The 16,685-nt window shown below is 35.4% G+C and overlaps 1 protein-coding gene across 4 annotated transcripts in view; it reads right to left on the bottom strand.

Annotated features, from left to right (window-relative positions):
* Positions 1-16,685, bottom strand: part of Stxbp4 (syntaxin binding protein 4) — a 148,258-nt gene that overhangs the window by 2,625 nt on the left and 128,948 nt on the right. For 3 of the 4 annotated variants that reach the window (XM_005321604.5, XM_013356989.4, XM_078042265.1), the window contains exon 17: positions 13,884-13,941. In XM_005321604.5, the coding sequence (XP_005321661.2) occupies positions 13,884-13,941 (58 nt within the window). Of the gene's footprint in view, positions 1-13,883; positions 13,942-16,685 lie in introns of those variants that run through there. The other variant, XR_013436131.1, reaches the window with a different exon arrangement.

The raw sequence follows: 16,685 nt of genomic DNA, 5'->3' as shown, positions 1-16,685 counted from the left end.
TCAAACAATATTCTTAAGCTTGAAATATTATAACTGCACAAATACAGAGTCCATTAGATTGGTGATTAAAATAATCAAAAGTAAGATGTTTTAAAAAAAACTGAAGTGATTTTTTTTTTTAATCAGCAAATCAACATCTGATCTTGCTCCAAATAGAAAGGTAATTCCATGAAATTCAAATTTTATCAGTCTTACATTCACAGCATACTTTTCTGGACTTGCTTAAAAACACACACGCACACACCTAAGTGTCAAACATGTAGCTACTACAGTGACTCACTAGGAAACAATAACACTGAAACAACAGGGTGATGTTTTCTGTGCTTTGAGAACTTATTTCACAACAGAATCTTTGGTAAAAGCATCCAGAACCAAGGGGGTCAGAGTTTCTGAAACTCAGGTAATGCATGTGAAGGTCCTGGCAAAGAGCACATATTCAATGAATGATCACAGTCTATTGATAATTAGGGCTTTCTGATTATTGTAAGAAAAACTTGGAATTTTGCCTATGATGCTGGAATGGGGCCAGTTTTGAGTATACCATTCAATTTTAGGTCTTTGTGAGCACTGTGGCTAAAGAGCTTTGACATAATCGGTGTGATGAGATAATCCCAGATTTACTGGCTTTGAGAACATTCTAGTATTAGAAATATTTCCTCTCTGATTTGTGCACTTGGTAACTCAGCTGAAAAGAGAGAATAAACCAGTCCTGTTGATTCTGTTTAATTAATAAAGACCCCATGGTGAATAAAGGGAGATGATGCTATTTAGAATAAAAAATTTAGAGGTCCAGAAAATAAATGAAGCTGACTATAAAACATGAAAACCGTCCATTTGAACATACAGTACCTCTGGCAAATGCTCCTGCAGAGACAGTGCATCTGACCTGATTTGGAGAGCAATCAACAGCAGTTCAGACATATTTGAAAATCCGAAAAGCATATTATTCCCTGCCTTTGAATAGTTGCCAAATCTGTTGTTGGAAAACAATAATATTCGATCCGGGAAAATGATGGTATTGTGTGTTTTTTAAAAAATAATATTAGTAAATTGAAGGACATATTTTAGAGCTTATAAAAAACCTAAAAGAACATGCTTTATTTCATTGGCAAAGAAATGTAAGCGAATTATTTAAATCCCATTATAATTACCCTCCTTATGTTTCTTACCTCGTAGCTAGAGGAGCAAAATGCTTTCTTTCAAAAAAGAAAGCAAATGCTTTCTTTCAAAATAAAAATTTAGGACAGCCTGCTAAGCAAAAAGTGGGCTTAAAGACAAAAAGTGTACCAGTTTTGTAGAAATTCATTCTTATAACTGTCTGTGATGATGAAAGGAAAGGTTCTTCTGTAACTTTCCAATGTAGATGGCCCTATTTATAAATCATTGAGTTTAATAAGACTTGCCAATATTATTTTATCATGCCTAAGATCAAGCTGCAGGATCAGAGCCAAAAGTAATTAACTTCCAATGTCATTTTTTAGGGGGATAACTTTATGAGTATAATATTCATAGGAACCAGAAAACAAAGTAAATACATGTTCATATGATTTGTTTCAGGCAATAGTCACTTTGAATCATTGGAAAAATTTATTCCTGGCCACAGGTTCCAAGTAGTGAAGTATACAAAGGAACTATACTTACAACAGAATTTCCATTTTTTAAATTAACAAGAATATAAGGTGAACCACGTCAATAAAAGTACTAAAAATTCACCAAACCATAGTAAGGTATCATATAATCTGGCCACAGGCTTTGGTTATGAGAATAACCACAGATCAGCAATATGAGGAATCCATTCCAAAATATGAAAGAGAAGATTATAGGCATTTTGTTCCCACTAATACAAGAATTCTCCCTTACATAATTTTAGAACTGTACCTCTAAAATGAATATTTTTCATTAATGAACTTTGTAAATACCACAGAACACTTTGAGCACTTTGTACTGAGTGATCTGGAAAGTCAGTAGGGCTCTGATCAAACGTTAGCAGGATCTCATTCAAATCTTTATAGGACAAATTTTATTTTTATTATATATTTATGGTCCTTTCTATAAAAATACATTTTGGAAATCTTGAAATTCCAATTAATTAAAAAAACTTAGGTTTGAGATATTAAATTATAATAATCTAAAGCTATAGTAATATTTTACTTACATATAATATTGAAGTAATTGCTATCACTAGACTTGTAAAAGATAAAAATTCCTGATAAAAAACATAAAGAATATTAATTATATTCTTCAGATACTATATATGACTTGGATTGTTGTCAATCAGTACATAGAGCTAATATCCCAACTCCAAAACTGACATAATTAATTTTTCAAAGAAAGAAACAGTTGTATAAATCACAGATTGCAGCCCTGGGTAATTCTGAAAAATTAATCCTGTTTTTGATCATGATAGGACAAAAAACAAACAGAATAAAGTAAAAAATATGTCTTACTGATATCGATACCTAGATACCTATATCCTGGACTATAAGATACTAATCATGATATAGGCTTGTGAGTGTATTTATACTTTAACATATATCCTTTGACAGTGTCAAAAAAAAATTATGTTCTCCATCCCAGACTGTGGCATTGCTGCTAGGAGGCAGACATTCAGGCAAAGATTACACTAGCCCACCCTATCTTTATATTGAACATGGGATTAGTTCCTGCCAATGGAAGGGGACAGAACTGTTTCTCTTTTATGAGTCTGAGGTCTTTAAGAAGATGGAGTGCCTTCTACACTCTTCAATCCCCACTCATTAACTACATGTAAAGTACTTTGAGGCTGCAGAGGATGGGCAGAACCAAGAGAAATGAAGCAGTCTGGACATCAAATTTACCACCCAGAAGAAATAGCCACACCCATTAAACAGGAATGCTGCACTGATCTGTGGGTATTAAGCTACTGAAAGGAGATGTGCTACTGCAGTTAGTGTTACGTGAATCACTGCCAAGCCCAAGGGAGTATTTCAAGAGGAAGCCATGACTGACTTTGCCAGGGAATATATGTACTACTTTTATAGTTTTAAAATACAGAAAACGGGCAATAAATAGTTTTCTTGCTACTTTATGTCAACAATCAAAAGATTGTCAGAATATAGACTAATACACACTAAATTTAATTAGAAACCACTTTGCAAGACCACATTATTTTCAGATTAAATTCCCACTTGTGTGCAAAAGTACATAAAATATAGAAACTCCTTTAATTTTAATGTTCTTGAAGATAGAATTATGAGTAACACAGGCTTTCACTTAATTTATTAAATAAATTTATTAAACATCTGACTAAACATATTTTTCTTAATTACCAAATTTGAAACTTTAAAACCTGAAATTTAAAACATACAATTTCAACTTATTTTATATCGATTCTAATATTATTTTTATACCAAAGTTAATTTTATATATATATATATATATATATATATATATATATATATATATATATATATATATATATAAAGTATTAGAGAAGAATTTATATCACAAAACTGAAAGTGAGTTTGAGTTCTTCTTAAAGAGAAAATCTTTAAGGTCTTGAGGTATTTTGTTAGTATTACTGACACCATCATGTAAAATGCTACAGTCATTTGAGAGTGAGTACTTGAACCCTCTAATTCTAGTGAAAAATTATGGGATTTTAAAAAACATACTATCATCCTCTATAGTTCTCTCACATACTTTGAATACTGATTGATTTTAATGGTGCCTGCCACGTGTGGACTTATGACTACATGGATTTAACCATCCATTATGAGAAAAGGAACACTGAGACAGGTGAAATATTAGTCCAGGTCATATGTTTTAGAGACAGGACCTGACTTCTGAGAATTTAACCAGTATGTTAGACTCCTCTGTTATCTGGGTTGGTTTCCATGACAACACATGAAGAGGCTCTGAGGTGGATTAGGTGATACCATCTGAATGGGGCCCTTCAGCTCAGCAAGGTGAAATTAATTGAATAATTAACTCAATGATCACAGATAATCTGTCCAATGTTACTATATCTTTTTAATAGTACTTGTCATGGAATTTATAAAAAAATGTTATCTGAATAACTGTGAATAAAAAGTACGTGTGAAGCCTGAATCAGAGGCCTTTGTGCTTCCTCAGCAGTCATATATTTTGTGTCATGTGACAATAAATTCTAAATATGTTTATTTTTGTCCACTAGACTATTAGCTTCTGCAGGTCAGGAATGGGTCTTTCTTATCTTTATAGCTTGTGTCTGGCTTACAAAAAGTGGAATCAATAAACGTTTGATGCCTGGATACAATATACATCCCACTGACATATTATTATAGTTACAGCACTGACTAAAAAGTGGGAGACTAACTTATTTATAGTTGAGGTTCAGATAAAACAATCCTCAGTGTGATAATGGAGTGAATTTGTCTTACATACTTTACAGATATGTTTACAGAAATTGAACATTATCTGGGGAAAAAGAGACTCATTTAATTTAGCTCAAAAGTCACCAAGTAATTAGAACCACGAGCCCACCTTGCCAATACTCTCACATCCAAGCAGCTTGCTAAGGTCTATTCACACATTTGGTGATAGGTAATGATTGAAGCAGTATGATAATTCAATTTTAACTAGAGTTTCTGGCATTTATATGTAAATTTACTTGAATCCCAGGCTTTAAGTTATAATTATTTACAGCAAATAAATACTCTTGTAAGCTAACAAATCTAGTTTTAACCATTAGAATATAAAATGTTTTAAAAACACAAAACTCTTCCTAAGAGCTCACTCTATCCTTCATTCTCTACCCCTTGCCAAGGTGGTTTTAATACACTGACATTTTCAGCCTCTAAAAAGATCAGAATGTAGACAGATCCATGTTTCTAGACACTTTATACCCAAAGAAGGGTGGAAGTTTTCACAGAGATGCCTTGTTAATACCGATACTGAGTGAAGTAGCACTATGATGCATGAAAATGATCGGCAACCCCTTACTGTTGAGATTATTCATTAGATACAGATGTGGCAGCTGGATAAGACTTAACATCAGATAAACATTTTGTATTTTGCAGTGTTCTTTGACATTGGTTTTCTAATTTTCTTTCTATAAAAAATCTCATGAACATTATTTTTCTCTACAACTTCTACAATTTGAAGAAACTGAAACTCAGTGAGCTTAGGTACCCTGTCCAAGGTCATATAGTAGTACAGCTAAGGCTAAGATGCAGAGCAGGGTCACTATTCTTTTATATGGGACTATACAGAATTGGTTTGAAATTCCATTGCCCATCTATTAATTGGGCTACCTCTGTGTCCCTGGGAAAGTTATTTAAACTCTGAGCTTCCTAATCTAGAAAACATTTAATACTGCCTGGATGCATTCTACCTACACCAAAGCACTACCAGCTCGCCTCCACCTCTAACTCCCTGTATTAGTTTTCTACTGTAGTAACTAATTCTGCAATTTAGTGGCTTAAAATTACTCAGATGTACTAGCTTATCGGTAGGTAGTTCAGATATCTGACGTGAGTCTTATTGGGCTATAATCAAGGTATTGCCAATGCTATATTCCTTTATGGGCACTTTAGGGGAGAATCTTCTTTTCCAGCTTCTAAAAGCCACCCACATTGGCCCACATCCCCCATATTCAAAGTCAGCAACATAGATTCTTGGATTCTGCATCTACCATCACATGTCTTTCTCTGACTCTCTTCTGCCTCCCTCTTCTACTGTCAAGGACTCATGTAGTTAGATTGGAATAACTTATATAATTCAGGACACACACTCTGCTTTGAGATTAGCTGACAATCAAAATTAATTTCCCTTTACCATGTAACTTAACATATCCACAAGTCCTGGGGACCAGGATTGGACATTGTTGGAGATCACTGTTTTCTGTCTGCCACACTCCCTTACTCCTCAGTTGCTTCTTTGTAATGCCTAGGGCCATTTCCATGAAGTAAAAAGGCACTGGTTTGAATCAATTCTTGCAATTTGCCTAAAACTTGGTAAATTTGTTATAAGATTATATGACAATGAAAGTAATCCAATGGATGAAGAACAAGGTGTCAAAGATCTTACAGAAAGCAAATTAAAGGAAAAGCAATTGTTAAGGACAGAACTGGGTCCAGGTAGAGAGGCTTCAACAGAAACCAAACCTGCTGACACCTTATTTTGGGACTTCAGACATCCAGAATTGTGAGAAAAAAAATTTTTGTTGTTTAAGACATCTAGTCTGGGCTATTTTGTTATGGAAGCACTAGAAAGCTAACACAGCTACTTGGGAGGAAAAGTGACAAAAAAAAAAAAAAAAGCACATGTTAATAAATCTACATAAAGGGTCCTAGAAGCAGAGAGAAGTCTACATCTGGCTAAACCAAGTATAACTCCCCAAAGGTGATAAATTTCCAAAGAACTCTATGCAATCCTGGGGGATTTGCTTATAATACTCCAGTGAAATTCTGGAAAACATACTTCATGCCCAATTTATACCTGTCATTATTGAAATGGTAGGAAAAAGAGCTTGATGTTGGATGTCTAGATCTGGATGTTTTATTCATATCAGTGGCTTTGCCATTCTGAATAACCCAAGCCAGCTGGCTGGCCTTTCCTTTAAATGACAATTTCTCCTACAGAATTTCATATTTCTACACCTCTTTGTAGGTATTTATAGAAAATCCTGGGCAAGCTGTTCCAGGCTCATGATCAATGCAACCTTTCTGCTCCTATCACTGGGCTTTTGACTGTCCAGAGAGTAGTAGAAATGTAGGTTTTGGCTACTGGTTTCTATTTGCAGCTGTGCAAATGTTGTCATTTAAAACTCCTTCATTGGTAAATAGCAATGAAGCAAGGGAAGGAAGGGAAAACTACATCTGTTAAGAGCTCACCTTGAGCCAGGTATTTTGCAGGGGCTTTAGATCCCTAATTTCATTCAATTCTCAAAACCATCTGGGGAGATAGAAATTATTGTTATTGTTTTCAGGAGGATACATTGAAATAACCAATACTAAGTTCATGCTTGAAAGTGGTGACAAAAATATTAGAACCCAGTTCCATTAGGTACTGCAGCCTCCTTTCTCTCCCCCATTGACTGCTTCTCCAAACTGCCAACAGTATTTACTCACTGGATAAATATTCAGTCCTACACATACCACACCATGTGCTACAGAATGGATATTTTGAACCAGTTATCACATAGGTGGTTACAACTTTGAAATGCAAACTAGTGAGGATTTTAGTATATTACAACTTCTTCATAGAAAAGTAGTGTTTGTAGGCAAAATGTTAATCAGGTCTACCTTGACTCCTTTTAAGTCCTGTGTTGGTTTCTTCATTATTGTCTCATTAAGAATGGCAGGCTTGGAGGGCTAGGTTTATAATTCAGTGATAGAGTGCTTGCCTAGCACATGTGAGGCATTGGGTTCAATCCTCAGCACCACATAAAAATAAATAAATAGCCAGGCGTGGTGGCGCATGCCTGTAATCCTCGCGGTTTGGGAGGCTAAGATGGGAGAATCACGAGTTTAAAACCAGCCTCAGCAACTGCAAGGTGCTAAGCAACTCAGTTGTGACCCTGTCTCTAAGTAAAATACAAAATTGGGCTGGGGATGTGGCTCAGTGCTTGAGTACCCCCAAGTTCAATCCCTAGTACCAATAAATAAATAAATAAATAAAAGTATTGTGTACATCTACAACTAAAAATATTTTTTAAAAAGGAAGGAAAAAAAAAAAAGAATGGTATGCTTAGGTTCTTATCCATGCAGAAGACAGCGAGGAGCCTACCCTATCCCGAAGTCAGTTGCAAAGAAATCGTCCTGACGCCTCATTAAATGAGCCTTAGAGCTTATTAGTCTGTCAGTGGACATTTCTTAACTCATTGAAAATGAATCAAAGCAGCCACATTAATAAGGTCTTCAGAGGGAGAGAGCTTCACAATGTCCAAAAAGTAAAGCTAAAACAACCCAGGATTCGGGGAAAGGTAAAAGGAGTAACTTTTTATTTCCAATCTCCCAAATTTCCTCTCCAATCCCCCAAATTTCTAATTGCTTTAGAATTACTAAAGATAGGATCTATTTACAGAATAAAGTTAGGCCCTAGGAAACTGTAAGCTCAAATTCTTCCTTGTGTATTTTCAATTTTTTATTTTATAAAGGAGATGACACGGTATAACTGAAGTTTTTAATTAACACAGTAGGCTGACAATGGTCAATCTTATCCATATATAGGTTAAGACCCACATTCTTTCCTACCTGGGAACAACCTAACTATCTTATTCTATCCAAAGTTCAGATACATACTTATGGTTGTTAATGAACTCTGATTGGAAATAAGAAAATCATGCCTATCGAAAATTAGAGTTATAAAAGCAAAGCTTCAAATATTGAACATCTCATAAGATATTGGGGAGTGATTGTCATAATTTGTTATTCCAACCTAATAGCTACCTTATTACTGTTCATCCAAGCAGAGTTTCTATGTTAGCAATATGCTGTAGAAAATCAACATTCGAAACATGTGGCACATGTCTTATAAGACATTACTTCCCCACAGCCACGGCAGACATATCTAATTAATTGATCAAGGCTTATGTTAGTGAGGTTAAATATGGCTTTAGAATTCTCAAACAACACTTGAGGTAGTCATCATCAACTAAGAGCTGGTGTGAGGTGTCATCTACTTTCCTTCCCAGCTCTACACAAAACTTTAATTTTATTAAAACCCCACAGATTCCCTATGTTCTACTGATATGTAATAGAGAACAGAATCTATAACATGAGAAACAGTATTTCAATACCTCCGATTTTAGATTTGATATATAAGGAGAATTACAAGATCAAGCAAGTAATTTTTAAAAGCAAATAATTATATCTATTTGAAGTCACCAATAATATAATTGAATATTCATTAGCAAGTATCTGATATTTAGAAGCTTATACTATTTATGTACAAATATTGTATGTACATATAATTTAATTGACATAATATTGGGAAATGGCATTTTAGTAGGTATCCTCTAACATGGTTCCCAGTGAACCACATCATCTGGAATCCAGTCTTGTGTAGTTGCCTACTACACTATATCAGGATTGGTCTTTGTGACCAACAACAAATGAGAAGGTATATCACTCACTTCTGAGATTGGTTATGAAAGGCACTGTAGCTTTTTTTGGTCAGGTATCTCTCATCCCTTGCTCTGAGGGAAGGCAGCTGCCATGTTGGGAGTGACCCCACAGCCTTATATGAGAAGCTGAGGCCTCTGCCAACAGCCTCATAAGTGAGCTTGGAATAAGTATTCTAGCCAGCCTAGGAAGCCGTTCTTCAATTCCTGGGGGGCCCAGCTAACAAACAGCTTGACAACTTCATGAAAGACTCAGGAAGACAGAATGCAAGAGCATCAGAATAATGCAGGGAAGTCAATTCTGTATTGTTGATGTTTTGAAACTGGGTGGAAAAAATTTATTATGTAGAACTAGGGAATTAATATGATTATTGATCACAGTAAATTCAATCTTTTGATAGAAAGTTAAAAGAGTACAATGGAAGCAAGTATCAGCTATGTCTAATTTGCAATTATAAATTAGTTTTACCAATAAACATGATAACTCTCAAAATATTTTTATTTATTACATAACATACTTTAATATAGAATCGTATGAAAAGATTATCGTAAATTTGTATTAGTATACAACTTTAAGGGGAAGATAAGAAGTTGAGCGAAAAATGATCAAGTAATGAGATAATTTTATTACAGCACCCTAAAGATAATGAATACTTTGTCATTAAGAATGCTGTAACTTTCTAAGGAGAAAATAGAAAAAATGTTCCTAGAATATACTGATATATTTTATGCAAGTATGTCTACAGATTTACATATATATTTATGGCAAGTGAGCATGCCTGTGTTCATGCATGCCAGCACACACACACACACACAGACACATACATTTGTTAGTTCTATGACACACTGGCTCTGTCAATGCCAATGCTGTATAAGTCTGTCCAAACCAGGTAAAATGCTCTTCTCTAGCATCAGAACTCAAGTAGATGACAAAGTATTAATAGATGTGTGGATGGACACGTAAATGGTAAATGGCTAGGAATACTCTGTGAGGACCATATGCACCTGGACATTCTGGAGACAGCATTGACAGTTATTCTCTTGATGGAGGCTTATCTTTCATCAGACTTAATGATTCGATCTCTGGAAAGACAGTGACAGATGCCAATTTCTGGGAAGGGATCATCTGTATGCCAACCATCATCTCTTTGGGTGTTCTGGGAGGGTGATTTCAGTCATTATTCTTTTTAAGCAGAAGTGAGTGAGGCAATAACGTGAGTTAATTGTTATTTCTTTAGCCTCCAGACTATCATCCACCTACAAATAAACCCCTCCCCTCTCAATAGCTAACATAGGCTATGTGGCCTCAAAATTTTGGTTGGGTGTAGTGGAAGGATAAAAATTAAAACAAAACAAAACCTAAATAGTTCTAAGAAGGACCTGGGTAGATGTTCACTTGTGTAGACTTTACTTACTCGGCAATATCACCTAACTCATAGTGGCTCAGAGCCATGAAGAAACTGCCACCAAATGTCAAACTTTACGTATATCAGCTCATTCATTCTGGACAGGAACCCTAGGAAGTGCTAATATGGAAATTAAACCCTGGAGATGTTAAATAAACATGCCCAAGGTCATTCAGCTATTTTGTGGAAACACCAGCATTTGCATCCAAGTTCTTGGAGTCCAAGGCCCATGCTCCTCATTTTCTTAAACCAATGGCTATCCTGTAATCAAATCCACCCCCATCAGAACTTGCATACTTGACTCACCACAATTCCTGCAGACCCATGCTCAAAGACTATTTATAAGCAATTCAAATTAGATTACTCTCTTCTCCAAATAAGAAATTCCTGGAGAAGACGGTGACTGTGTAGAGGGAAAAAATATGGGGGTGAAGGGAGTGATAGGCACATGGAGAGCAGTGAGAGATGACAGATTTGTCTCTACTCTAGCACATACAGCTCAATGTCCCCTGCAGAATTCACTGTCTATGTAAGGATGAATGTTCATAATGATTGTGTTCAGTGGGCTCTGTACAAGAAGGCAGGGAAGTATGTGGCACATATCAAAGTAAGACTTTGTTCAAGAACAGTTTAGATAAGTCTTGGTGCTTGAATGAGGTTAAATTCTAATGACAAAAACAAAACACAACTCAAAACAAGCACCCTACTCCTCCATGAGGAGGGGAAAGATGCATCGCGATATTAGATTTTCTTATTTTTCCTCTTTGACCTTTCTAATCTCCAAAAGATCACTACTTATTTTTAAAATCAAAATTCTATTTTGCTATTTTAAATTGGATATAGAGCTGTACCTACATTGAGATCTGTTTAAAATGTCTTTCTTTTCACATGTTAACAGACAACCTTAAAATAAGGAGGGGGAGGTGGTGCAGCCTGAGTATGTGTGTAGGGGGTGGCTTTGGATCCACACAACCCTGGTTCTGTACCTTGGCTCTGCAATTTTATTGTGCGTGACCTTGACAAATTTAGCCTGTTTAACAGTTTCTTCAGCTGTAATGGTGAGATAATGATACCCACCATCGCCCTTTGGAAAACAAATTTATTTTATGTTTTTTATGCTTTCCTCATACATCAAGATTAAGATTAAGGTTAAGGAAGAGAATTGATGGGCTTCCAGAATGCATCCTTTGGGGTATTTTTCTGAGTGGAGCAAAGGGGACTGAGTAAATGTGGCTTCTTTTCCTATTTGTTCCACAAGAATTGAGTTAGATCTCAGGGCAGCTGAAGAGTTTGCAGACCCTTCTTTTTTTTGTCTCTTCTCCTTGGGTGCTAGTCTTCCCCTGGTACTAGTAATTCAGCCCAAGGCTGTAAGGACCAGTAGCTATGTCAACTGGGTACCAGTGGGGAGCCAAACTGACTCTCTGGCTATCCATCTCTTGCTCCCCCCTTTTCTTTGTTATGGGCAACTGTGTTCTTAGTATCTGTCTCTCATACAGCGCTAGTTAGACTCTCATATTTGGTTTTGGGTTAGGATGTACTGACAGGCAGCTAAGCTTAGGCACAGGAGTTCCCTATGGGGTCTGGACTCATTTATTAACACGTTTTAAGAGACTCGGAAAGCAGAACTCCAGTTAATAATGCTTGCTTGCTTTCCTTCCTTTGATCAACATTCATTTGGGGATCTTCTAGAGCACAACATGGCAAGATGTAGTTCACCACTCTCATCATACCATCAGTAAGTCAAGTAACATCTGTTTAGATATCGTTAGAAGGATTAAATGACACAACACATAGAAACCAACATCTATGCCTGGCAATTGAACATCAGCTAGTGCTCAATGCAAATTTGACTGTGTTGTTTTATTTTCCTGATGTCCCTACAGGATACTAAACATGATTAATCCAGCACATCAGAGGGCAAGTTTCTTTACAGAAGAGGTCTGATCTGGAAGTGAATAGTGTGGTGCTAAATGTAATATGCACATGGAATTCCTGGGTTGTCTGCTTCAAAATCCTTCTCCTTCATACTTTTCCTTTATTTATCACTACAGACTATAAGAAAAGCACACCATGAAAACACTTTGTCAGGTTTATCCTTAGTTTTTCCTCAAATTTTTTTCAAATATGAAGGTTTTGAATTCTCAGTCTTTATAATAGTGATCTGATTTCTCAGTTTTTTTTCCACCAAAAATTCTCCATTATTGCAAAATGATGATGACTACTTACTGTGCATCTGTTGTGCTCACAATTGTATGCTAGGTACTTCAACAACTCTATAAAGTTGATATTTTCCCCTTACTTTATTGATTGGAAAACTGAGGCTAAGAGAGATGTGACATCACAGGGCTTCAAAGTATTTGCACATTTGAAGGGATAGCAAGGACATGTCTTCCTTTTCCTTTAAAAGTGTATACCATGCATAATTTACCAAAAGAATAAACAGGGAGTTTGTTGGGCTCTCAGGAGTCTGTTGAGATTCCCTTTTGTGCTCTCATAACACCAATTCTGACATGAAAGGATTTACTCAGAACACAAAGGAAGTATATCAGACCACTCTGCCCAGAGTAAAACTAACCAGTTCAGCAGCTAGACAATGTAATTTTGTCCAGGTTTTTAAGGCCTCTAGCAGACAGTCTAGTACAGTACAAAAGATCTTGGATCAGAAGACTTTGACTCTAGTTCTGGCTTGGTTATGTCATAGCTGTGGATTTTTTGGCAGCAATTTAAGGGTTATTCATCTTTAAAATAAGGAAAATGATAAGATATGCACAACTCAAAGAGTTGTTCTGAATTCAGTGGAATTGGGTTTGTTCATATACTGTCCTATTTATCTCTTAAGTTACATATTGTCTGTCTGTCCTCATTATTATATAAATTCCAAGGCACCTGGGAACCAGTCTGTACATTTTACCTATGTGTCTCCAAGGCATGGAACAGCCTGGTAAACAGCAAATGCTCAAAAAAAATATTTGCAGAATGAATGGTCTGGGTACATTGTAAAGCACTGAAAAATGTTGATTGTTATGGGTATTTTTGTGAAGAAGTTTTAAGACATATAAAATGGATTTTTTTCATTAGATATTAACTTTTCATAAATATTAACACTACTACCCAGCAAGTAAATTTAGGTAGCCACCATTTAAGTTCAAATAATGTTTCTGTTCCAACATTTTGATGTCTCCCTTGAAATTATTACTAGGGATTTTCCCCCCAAGTGACATCTGATATTAGCATTTAAATCACATGAAATGAAAATGGTGAGGCTTCATTTCTTGTTTCTAATTTTTGTAACCTCCAAGAGGATTTCTTGGTTTTGCTGATTATTCTGCAACTTCCAGGTTCTCTCCAGATGTGAGGAAAATTGCTTACTTGGTTGAGAGGCTTGTACTTACTTGATGAAGTACTTGATTCCATCTGCTGTGTAAGCTTCCTCCCACCCATAAGGTAAGGCTAGAGTGAAAGGAAACCAAAAATACATTTAATAAGATGATGAAGATAACTTTATTTCCTGGACACAAACCTCCCCCATCTTGACAATTATTTGAGTACATTTCTTGTACAAAATAATTTCCTAAAAAGGGGGAATTAAGACAATTCAGATCAGATTTTATACTCAGCATCTTTAGTATACAATAAATAAGTCTTGAACAGTTAACAATCTGCTTTAGTTGCAATAACTGGATTATGACTTGTCATTTACATGTAGTGAGCATTTTTGTCAGCAAGATTCAAGCAAAAATTTGTGTTGCAGTAGATGGTTTGTGCCTGGGGGGCAGAGAGATGGACAAGATGGCTGAAGCTTGTCTACTCTGGCTCAAAGTTTCTTTAATTGGCTCTCTTTACATTATTTCACTCAGCTCCACAGGGAATCATACATGAATGCCAGATCAGCAGGGGGTTGAAAGTAGCTTTTGGGCAAGACAAAATTCCATATTAAGTTTGGAACTTTAGCAAAGTGATTTACAATGAATTGTGGCATTTTACTTAGTTAATTAAAAATTTTGTGCACTAAACATAAATGGCCAAACAATTTGCTAAACTTAGCTTCTATTTCTGTAATGGGAGCGAGAATAATTAGCTAAAATGAGATGTAGAATGAACTAAGCAAGCAATATGTGGCCATATTCTAAAAGTGAGTATATTTTTGCCCTCATCATACCAAGAGGACAGTCCCATGTTGAGGCAGCCATTTTCTCTTATGTTTCAATTTGGGGTGGTAACCTTGTAGAATACAATGGCTGCCACCCTTCACTCCATCCTGAATATTGCTAAGGATTTTAACTAATTTACTGGATCAGCAATTTGACAACGGTTTACCACTCTTTTTATGAGTATAGTATACATTAACACACTAAAGAAAAGACTCCATTGCTCAGGTAGCCTATGTTTTCAGAAAGTAATTGAGTTTGAACAACAAATTCTTGACTTCCTTTCTTCCAAGTAACAGTAAGAGGCAGAGTGAAAGTGAGCAATTTAACTATCCGAATGAAATAAAACTTTACTTCAACCTTCTCAAATACTCATCACTCTCAAATACTCTTTGAGAAGGGCACTAAGGATATTGTAAGTAAGAAAAACAAACAAAAATGCCTTATTTATATTTATTTCCAGTCTTTTAATACAAGTTACATAAAATAAGAACATGGGCAAAATTTCTATAACTTCTTACTTCAAGTATTAACACAGGCTACTTTGGAGTTTTCATTCCCTCTTCTTGTATAAATATTCCTATTCTGAGTAGAAAATAAGCACTTCTGAGATCTCAGCATTAGGAAATGACTGGCTACTTAAAAGCCCCTGAGGTGATCCTCCATTTGCATGTCCTTTAGCATGTGCTCAGGCAGGACAGACTGCTGCTCCTGTACCAGTTCAGATTTATTTTCTGTCTTAACACTTTCTGCATCTTTTTTTTTTTTTTTTAATAGCTCATTCCTCATGGACAAGCTCCTTGCCTATAGGGAAGAATCTGATGATAGTACATAGAATCTTCCTTTCATGACAGTAATGGTCAGAAATACAGGACTTCTGATTATAAAGGTTAAGTAGGAAGATATTCTAACGTGTCTAAGGTTTTTGTCTGCTAAATGACTTGTTTGATCAGCACAAGTTCTAATTCCTTTTTTTGGGGGGGTGGGTATTGGGGATTGCACTCAGGGGCACTTAATGACTGAGCCACATCCTCAGTCCTATTTTGTATTTTATTTACAGACAGGGTCTCATAATCAACTCACTTATGCTGGGGCTGACTTTGAACTTGCAATCTTCCTGCATCAACCTTTGGAGCCACTGGGATTACAGGCGTGCACCACCATGCCTAGCTGTTCTAATTTCTTAAGTCACAGATTTATTTTTTTTTTAATGAAAAAGCAAAAAAAAAATTGACTTTAAGATAGTATCTTTTATTCATAAGATCCTATGAAATTTGAGATTGATACTAGAATACCATATCTCCTGTGCCGTCGAAGAGAGTTCCTCCCTTGATCATTTCCTTCCTATTATTAAATAAGAATTCTAATTTCAGAACAGACTTGTAAATGTACTAATACACAAGTATTTAAGTCAAAATGGTTATTCAATGACTGCTGCCATAAAGATATCCCTATATATTAATCAGTATGTAGAGCTTATTTTCTCTGCTTTGAGAAAACAAATTGTTTCCTTTAAGACAGTTGGTTTCTTAGTTTTCATACAGTTAACATAATCTGTAAAAAACAGACTTGGAGACTAAACTGATAGTAATTAATCTCTCAGTGATATTACAGTAAAAAAAATCACTGTTCAATTGTAAACTGGAAAATACAAACAGCCTACTTTATATAAAAGAACACTTCTGATTTTCACAAGCTTATATGATTATGATGAACTCCATTTTCCATTAAGAAAGGCTTTCATTTCTTCACAATAAGTGATTTGGATGCAATTATAACACTGTATAAATGTTTTGCAATAATCATTATTGTCCCAAATATGGAAGTATTTCTATACTCACACAGTCTTTATATACTTGCACATATAAAATGCTTCTATTTTTCCTGTTTCATGTTTACTTTAAAACTATTATGACAACTAAAAACCACCTGAAATTTTTTTCTGATTAGAAGTGTTTGTTTGTGGGCCCTCACATAATATTCTTTCCATCAGAGATCATCTGTTTTCAATGAAAAACTTCATGGTAATGACTCCAAAATCTGCAT

Source organism: Ictidomys tridecemlineatus, chromosome 3 (assembly GCF_052094955.1).
Source record: "Ictidomys tridecemlineatus isolate mIctTri1 chromosome 3, mIctTri1.hap1, whole genome shotgun sequence".
Taxonomy (NCBI): Eukaryota; Metazoa; Chordata; class Mammalia; order Rodentia; family Sciuridae; genus Ictidomys; species Ictidomys tridecemlineatus.
Note: the sequence above shows the minus strand (reverse complement) of the source record. Positions and strands in the feature narration are given on the sequence as shown.